The 8,889-nt window shown below is 30.9% G+C and overlaps 1 protein-coding gene across 1 annotated transcript in view; it reads right to left on the bottom strand.

The window, feature by feature from the left end:
* LOC109861380 (leucyl-cystinyl aminopeptidase-like) overlaps positions 1 to 2,635 on the bottom strand; it is a 9,262-nt gene extending 6,627 nt beyond the window's left edge. Inside the window, exons 1-3 of the mRNA XM_020441004.1 lie at positions 2,230 to 2,635; positions 1,669 to 2,112; positions 1,394 to 1,577 (exon numbers count right to left, since the gene is read on the bottom strand). Of these exons, the coding sequence (XP_020296593.1) occupies positions 1,394 to 1,577; positions 1,669 to 2,112; positions 2,230 to 2,471 (870 nt within the window). The 5' untranslated portion in view covers positions 2,472 to 2,635. The remainder of the gene's footprint in view (positions 1 to 1,393; positions 1,578 to 1,668; positions 2,113 to 2,229) is intronic.
* Positions 2,636 to 8,889: the final 6,254 nt, after the last annotated feature.

Here is an 8,889-nt window from a genome sequence, read left to right as displayed (position 1 = left end):
AATAAAATAGGAAACCCCACCGATATACACTTAAATCATTCGCACTCACCGACACATTCGCACTCACACTCACCGACACATTCGGAACACACACACACAGACACACATACACACAACGATTCGTGGTGTGAAACTCCCTCCTATTCGCCTGTAACCCCCGATCCTCCCGCAGAAAATCCCGCGGATCTACAATTCGCCCCGACTCCTCCACCTCCCCCTCGCTCTCCTTCCCCTGAACCATCAACATCCAGAACCGAACCCGTAGATGATGAATCCTCCGACTCAACCCGCTCAACCACTTAGTTCCCGTCCACCATTTCTATACAATGTTCCCTCCAAGTTCCGCAAAAATCCAGGAAATTATAGAAATCGACCTCGAATAATTTCTATCACGAATCGGCGTCTTAAATATGCTACCGACACAATTACACCTGTAAAACCCCGCCGGAGGCCCTTCACACACACATCGCATACACTCATATATATATGTATTTCCCCTCTCTAGCCTCCGAGCGATGACCCCCCTGATTAATATACAATTCGCGATATCACATTCATCTACACGAACACACACCTAAAATTGTAAATCCATAAAATGAATAAATTAATATTATACGTAGCATAATTTCTCCATTTAATTAAGACGACCTCTCATCATTCCACATCCTCAATTGATTGCACGGTCTCGTCTTTAGTCCGTGGAGTTAATTCTCCAGACTAGAAAAGAGACCAACGAGTGAGTGTTCGTAAGACAGAGTAAGATCGGCGTACGCCGTTGACCTGTCGACGAACGTAAGCAAACTCGCTCGACTCCGTTGCAGCGGGATCGCCAACCTGCTGTGCGGAGATAGACAGAGAAACGACAGCTTTCTGTTACTCCACCATAGCCCGACCGTAACCGTGGGCCAGAACGTAACAATATGTTATATTAAAATAACGTTTCATTTCAAAACATAGTTTAGTGTTTCGAAAACAAATTGAAAATTGTGATCATATAGAATTATATGTGAATCGGATACAATCTTGTATGATCGTGGGAACTTTTATATAAATCAAATATGATTTTACATAAGTTGGATGCGATTTTATGTAATCGTGTAAAATGAAATCCGAAGTTTGGCGCAATCTGATTTTATATACTCCTATATAAATATAAGCAATCATATACTATCGTACATAATTTTATGTATTTATATATGATCATATAAAATCAGATCGCGCCAAATTTTGGATCTGATATTACGCGATCGCATAAAATCATATTTGACTTAGATAAAAGATTATATGATCATACAAAAGTACATCCAATTTACATATAATCCTACATGATAACATGATTTTTTCATTTTTTCTCGGTGTGTAAAAGTTACAGACTTAGAAATGCAAGTATTACCTGAAAGACTAGAGAAACTCCGTAAAATGTCAAAAATCCTTCGATAAACCAAGAATCAGACTGTTTAGGTGTAATTAACCAATTACTGAACGCTTCTTGTATCACACTGCGTGCAACCAAACATGTTACTTCTATTTTTTTTCTAAACGAATCACTTTCTTTATTGTATGCAATATCGGCGTCTCTAAAAATAGTAGTGTCTTTAATGCACTTCTGTCGTTCACATCATGTGAATATATTTGTTGTAAGCTAATTTTTTGGGTAATATATGTTACCTGAAAAGGACAAGTCCAGTAGTTACTATAGTTTCGTAGCTGTAGTATGTTGAAAGTGCTATATACTGCACGTGTGAGATTGGTGTAACATCCCTTCTCTTGAGTCTAATAAAACTCGTAATATGACGTATAAGAAGTCGTGCGTATGAAATGTCGTTTTCCACTTGTACTCTGCTGTGTATGCTAAGTGTATCTGACATGAAGGTAAAGTTGGTACATTCAGAAGGTACGACTACTGTTGCTACGGCACGAGTGGATATTAAAGGTGTACGGAATAAAGTATATGTATAAACTTGAGATTTTTCCACTGAGTTATCACGTATATTTGAAAGAGCTATTTCACTACTGGTATGCTTGATTCGAATAGTAAATGTGGCCTTAGTTGCGAGATTTTCCCAACATGGAAATATCCATTCAGCGGGAATACGCGGTAATATCAAATATCTATAGAATGTAAAACGTTGTTGTTCTTTTAGTAATTTGTTCCTTAAAAACTTTATAACTTCTATGCAACAGTACAAAAAAAGAAATAATTTCTGTATTAGTATTTAATGCACTTACTTTTCTATTTTAGTTTCATCAATAAATGGATAAATTCTCATAACTTTATCTAAACTGCAATTATATTTTGCAGATATCCACAGTCCACTTTCTACATTTACTATTCGTTGTTGTATTCTAAAGTGTTCGATATTATGTTTAATGAAGTTGATGTTCAAGGTTTTGAATCGGTCGTCCGAAAAAAATGGCAAAACTTTTGTTTCCCAAAATAAAGATGAAAAATTAGAATAACCATTAGTCATGATGTTAAGTTTCGGTTGTTTACAGTAACGTCCAAAATAAACTTTTATGTTTTGCAGTGGACACTGAACGTTTAGTTTAACAAGGGAATCAACAATCAGAGAATTTTTTTGTATGTCCGCAGAAATATTCAGAATATATTCCCTCGGTTCTATGCATTGCGGAGAAAAATTCTCATGAACAGTAGAAGTAATTTCGTTGACACATAAAAGGCATATAGTTCCGAGAACAGTAAGCATCTGTGTAGTTAGTATCTATAAAATAATTTTGTACAATTATTGTATAAAGGTATTTTAAACAAGAAATACACATGTTATTAAAATCACAAATATAACACAAAAAGTATTATATAAAAAAGAATTACTAATTGCTGTTTTAAATACATAAATGTCAAATATAATTGTATGTAATTGTGTATCTTTTTTTTTGCGAATAGTTTTTACTAACAATTTTGAAAGTTCATAAACTATTAAGCATAGAGGTATGTGTTTCTCAAAAAATATTTTCCAGCGTCTTTATTTCTATCACACACACGACAGTATTTATTAGTATTGTATGTTTTATCCGACATACATAATTAAAAACACAGGAGTACAGATTGTGTTTACGACAAATTCGATATTCACCTAATAAAATCACGTTTGAGAAAACTGTTTAAGTTTTTTTTATGCATTTTAAATGAGATCAGTTGAATATTACAACAGTGAAAAAAACTTATTAATGCATTGTTACAATATATACCAATTATTATATGCTACTAATCAATTACTTTATAGCAATTACTATATGCTAAAAATAGTAATGTTCAAAATTTTTTAATTATATACTTAGTTTTAATTTACATTAACTATATAGATAAATTGAAGATTTCGAAGTCTGTAGTCCACCGGTGATGTTTGGTGAAAGAAATATTTCATTCGTTTGTTTTCGCATACTCATATTTGTATTGTTTGTGTGACTTTCTTTGACATGGCTGTTGACATGTGATCAGTGTCTTTTGAGATTGTAATGTACCTTACACATTTCTATAATTGGTATCATATTTTTTGTGATTACTTTTATCTTTACTTTGTAAAGTTGGTTTTGCTTCAATTTGTTTATGTTTTAACACTTTTAATATATTTATATTCGTATTTTTTTCATGTTTCTTGTAAACGTTTGTAGATTTAGACAATGTAAACTTATATATTTCTTACTTTGCTCATTGTAGAATTAGCTGATAATAATTGCAAAAATAAAATTGATCAAAAGTTCATATCGTTAATTTTTAAACACAAAGTTTTCTTTTATTTACTACCACCTGTAGACTGCAGCTTTGAAATTCTTTCTTTCTCTCTTTCTCTCTGTTTCTCGTATTGTATTTATTACATTTATTTTTAAGCTTTTTCAACCACTTAATCATTAACAGTATAATATGCTTTGTTGAGATAATAGATCAATGTTAATTCATTTTCTATTTTCTGTTTTGTATTTGGGTAAATACAACATTTATAGTATTCTTTAAAATATAAGAAGCAATTTTTATTCTACAAAAAATAGTTTAATGACTTACCATTTTCTGTATAGTGATATTCAATGCATTGAAGTAAAAATCTTGCAAAAAAAGTGCAAACTGGTACTCAAACAAGATCGAAAGCGTATCTCGTGATCGTATCTGTGCGTTCTCGTCTCTTCGAAAAATTTCGGATAACTAGAGAGCAGTCCTTTCTGTGAAATGATGAATACACACCACGATGGGTAAGTTCCACGTGCCGTTCGCAACGTTCGTGAGCGTTATCTATCTTTGTTTACTTTTCGATGAGAAATAAGGATAAAATGTTTTCATGAGAGTTGCAAACGACAAGTAGAATGTACATGATGTAAACGTATGTGTGGGGGTAGAGCATAGACTTATATAATAAACGGTACATTTGTATAAGAGAAGCTGAAGCTTCGTTAAAAGAGACAGAAATAGTCGTGGAGTAGTTCTCTTCTTTTCTAGCAGTGAGGTGATTGGTGGTCGCGGCAGGCCGAGGAATTGGCCGAGAGCAACGAAGATAGACGTCTGACTGAGAGTGAGTTGAGAGAGAGTGATAGTGAGAGGTGATAGCATGCATGTAGCATGTATAGACTTGTTGAGAGACTTGGCAGACGCTAACAATTAACACTAACATAAACCTTTTTATAAGTGAATTTAATTTAACTAATTTTTTAACGTAAATTTTTTATAAATCAAGTTATCTTCACATAACAACAGTTGTTTATGCTTTAGTGTAACCAACTGTTGTTGTTTTTCTTTAAAAACATAAATAAAATAATAAAAAAATTATATCCATACAAGACTCAAACCTTTCTAACCACTCGAGCACACAAGTCATAAGTAATGGTTTTTTACGTCTAAGCATAGCCTTATATGTATGTCCTATGCGCTTAAAGTGACTGGTCCCCCACCGCTCTTATTCTAAGAAAGAAAGACAACTACTTCAGCACTATCTCTGTCCTTTAATGTCTTCAACTTCGTCATATGAATGTTCCGTCGATTATATAAGTCTATAAAATAGAGGCAGACGGCTACGACTGTATCTTACATATATAAATGATGATAGACATATTGTATTTGACATATGTCTCTCTCTCTCTCTCTCTCTCTCTCTCTTTTCACTGTCTAATGTACAATTATACTATTATATACTGTGTAGTGTATATAAGATATTTCTATCTTTTATGTATTTTAATCTATGTTTCAGATCTGTGAAAAAAATCGGAAAAATAGTTTGAACTTTTAAGTGCAATATTGTTACTCCCGTGTAGATTTAAAAGATTTGTTGGTAAGAAAATGCGACGGAAGAAACTACATTCAGGATCTTTGTCAAAATGTATTACAAACACACTCTTTTAGCTGTAATCTAAATTTTTTTGTATTCTTTTTTAAAGAGAAAATTTTATCGTTTTGATTAAATAAAACATGGGTGACTCTACGTGATTGGTCGATCGCGTTACCTTCGGTTTCAAGGTAAAGGCAATGTTGATTATTGTGTTCTTTCGGACGGCACGTGCATGCTCACTTCTTCGGGCTCGCTCGATATTCATAACTTGAGAGAGAGAGAAAGAGAGATAGAGAGAGAAAGAGAGAGAGAGAGAGAACGCAACGAGAGTAATTGCAAACATCATTTTGACAAATATACGCTTGTATTGGACATATTTTAACGCAGTCGGAGTTTTGTGACAATAATTGTGAATAAACACTAAAACGATAAATTTTACTACGCAATACGTAAAAAATGCATTTGAACGTCCGAGATGTCAGTCGGGAAAACAAGTTCACGCGTAGCAGGGCTGGTCGTGATTTATTCGATTCTACACATTTCAAATTCGTCATATTGTCTAACAATTAGTAATAGTATTTGTTTTTGTGTTGTACAATTTTATTAAACTTGTAGTTTTGTTTAGCCGCGAGTATAATGTTTGCGAAAATCATGTGAAAAAAAGGGAAATAAAATGAAAATTTTTAAATACTAAAAGTTGCTACGTAATGTGTAAAATATGCGTATATTGTTTATTAACAAGTATACGTTTCTGTTGAACATATTTTGACGCAATTTGAAGTTTGTGTGTAATAAACGGTAAATTTTAATACGCGATGTGTAAAAACTTAATTTGGACGGCCGAGATGTTTTTTTAACTTGTTTGCCATCAATCAAGAAAAGTTCACACGTAACAAGGATGGCCGTGATTTATTCGTTCTACACATTTAAGATTCGGTATATTGTCGAAGTAATAGTATATCTTTTTAGTAAGTTAGAAAAATAGAGTTCTGATGTAAACAGGTAAAATTTAAATTTTATTCTTTTTCATTGATGTGAATCATGTATCATAGTATGTAAAACTTGTAAAGTATAGAATGATATTTAAAAGAGAATTAACACAGTAACGAAAAAAATACTTATCATTCATTTTCTATTCTTATCAACAGAAGAAGATAAAATAATACAACCAAACAAATGTAATTTGCGTGCTGTATTAACACCTAAGGTGTCAGTAAGTGGCCAGGTATATAAAGTAATGAATACTATATTTACTAATGGACTGCGTATTGATAACAGTCTTTAAATATGTATATGTAGAAAGAAAATCATTTAGCTAGTTTAAAAGTTGATGATATGCAGTTCGAAAATGTTGAAAACGGCGGCCTAGAGGTGCTACAAATGTCTGTATTCTTTTCTTGACGAAAAGTAAAGAGGTTTTGGTGATTAGAAAAATAAGATACAGTAGAAAAAAAGTAAAGTTTAGAATTTTATTTTTTTAAATATTTTTATTTCAATATATTAAATGTGTTTTATTTTATTATATATACGTAAAAGATATGCTACAAAAAAGAAGTGATATCTGAAAACTTACCTTTTTAAAAAAAGATAAACCAGTGCGCCAAGTACACACACAACACGTAATACTTTAAATAAAAATTCTAAACTCAAACTAGTATTTATAAAAAAATGTATTTTGTTTTTAATATAAAACATCCTTTTTCTACAAAGCCTACGTTACAAACGAAGTGATATGAAAAAGTAGCACCAAGTACACTTGTGTACATTTAAAGAAANTATTAAAAACATTATAAAAAAATAAAAAGTATAAAATTAGTATATATGTATCAATAATTAAACCTTGCGCTTGTGAAAAGTTGAAATATAAAAAATAATTAAGGCAAAAAAACTTGGCGTGGCTGCTCCAAAACTACAGCAGACATGTTTTATCTGTGCACGTGCGAGTTTAAATTTATACTAACGACCAGCATGAATAGTGCCTAGAAACAATTACAAACTTTATTTATCATAATACATTTTGTATATGTTTGCATAAGTGTCCAGAACATAAATTATATAATGTAACAAACAAAACCAAAGTAACTGTTTTGTATAAACATATTTTAAATCTAAACAAAAAAACGTCAAACATAATTACAAAACTATATAACTACTATTACAATCGTGATTAAAAAAATCAAACTACTATTCTTCATATTTTACAAAAGCAAAATATACTGTGTCTTTGGTGTAATCGCGGCTTAGCAGTTGTAGAAAGAGCAATTTGGGGTCGGTGATCTAAAAACATCGTATAATACTACTATTGAATGTAATGTGGAAAACTCATTATTATGATATTTTTTAAGTATATTACGCTATATACAATAGATTAATATAATTATAATAATATCTGCTTGCATATTAATACATATTCATAGAAAAGAGAAATATTTTACATTTATTGCTACAGTAAACGATTATGTTCACACAATGGTATACCTTTTCAAGATCTTCATCTGAATATATTTGATTAATACTAAAACTCATAACTGCAAGTATGCTTATGTTTCTTTCAAATGATGCATACATACTAAATAATTAGTACAAAAATATGTTAGTAAACTGACAATATTCTTATAAGATGACATGAAAAATAATGTATCAATTAACTACATCTAATATTGGAATGGTGATTATGTAGATTATATGTAAATATACAACTCCAATAAGCAAATTGTGAAAATATTGCACAAAAATAACATCATGAATAAGGACAATGATTGCGAGATGATTCGCTATAACGCAACAGTTTTATCAAAATAAAATTTTGTAACTAATATTTGTAAAAATTCAGAAATAAGTCGTTATGCATTTGCATAAGCATATACATGAATTAATTTAATTTCTTCATATGCAAGTATATTTCTACATGACTTAAACATGACATAACTGAAATTTTTTTCTCACGTATTGAACACTTTTTTTTAACGTTAATTTTGCAAACATACTTCTAAGATGGTTTGCCATATCGTTATTGCTTCGCCGGAAAGTAGTTAGAAATTAATTTTGCATACAGTTACAAATATTTTATAAAAAATCAATATTTTTACATTTCTTTCTCAAAATATATCTATATAATTGCAAATCAGAAAGTTCATGCAAAAGATTTTGTCACATAATAAATGTTTTCTTATCGGAGAATATGTATATATAAAACAAAAATATACAATTTTATATAGATAACTTTGTTTACCTTGAAAATTTATCTTGTGTTTTGCTTATTATACTATTCGATAAACAACAATCTTCTACATATCTTGCAACAATATCGAAAAATTTGGTAACGGAATCACTTTCTTTTATTAAATTATGTTTTAGCGCAAAACGCAAAGATTCCACACTCTTATTCAGTCCAGAACAAGAAAAAAGGTGAAAGAAGTGTTCTTTGTTTTTCTTGTGACAAGTAAATTTCCTGTATTTTATGTTACAACATCTTATCAGTTATAAGTTTTAACATCAATCCTTGGCAATACATCCAGTTTTGCCAACTTGGCAACAGTCTGCAAATAATTAATAAAGAAACTTAAAGGTTCTCTTGAAGTAACAACTAAGAAATGAATGAGAATAAGATCATTCG

The sequence above is a fragment of the Pseudomyrmex gracilis genome, unplaced genomic scaffold (genome assembly GCF_002006095.1).
Source record: "Pseudomyrmex gracilis isolate BER0280 unplaced genomic scaffold, ASM200609v1 scaffold_712, whole genome shotgun sequence".
NCBI lineage: Eukaryota > Metazoa > Arthropoda > Insecta > Hymenoptera > Formicidae > Pseudomyrmex > Pseudomyrmex gracilis.
The sequence above is the reverse complement of the archived record's forward strand: the minus strand, read 5'-3'. Positions and strand labels throughout refer to the sequence as shown.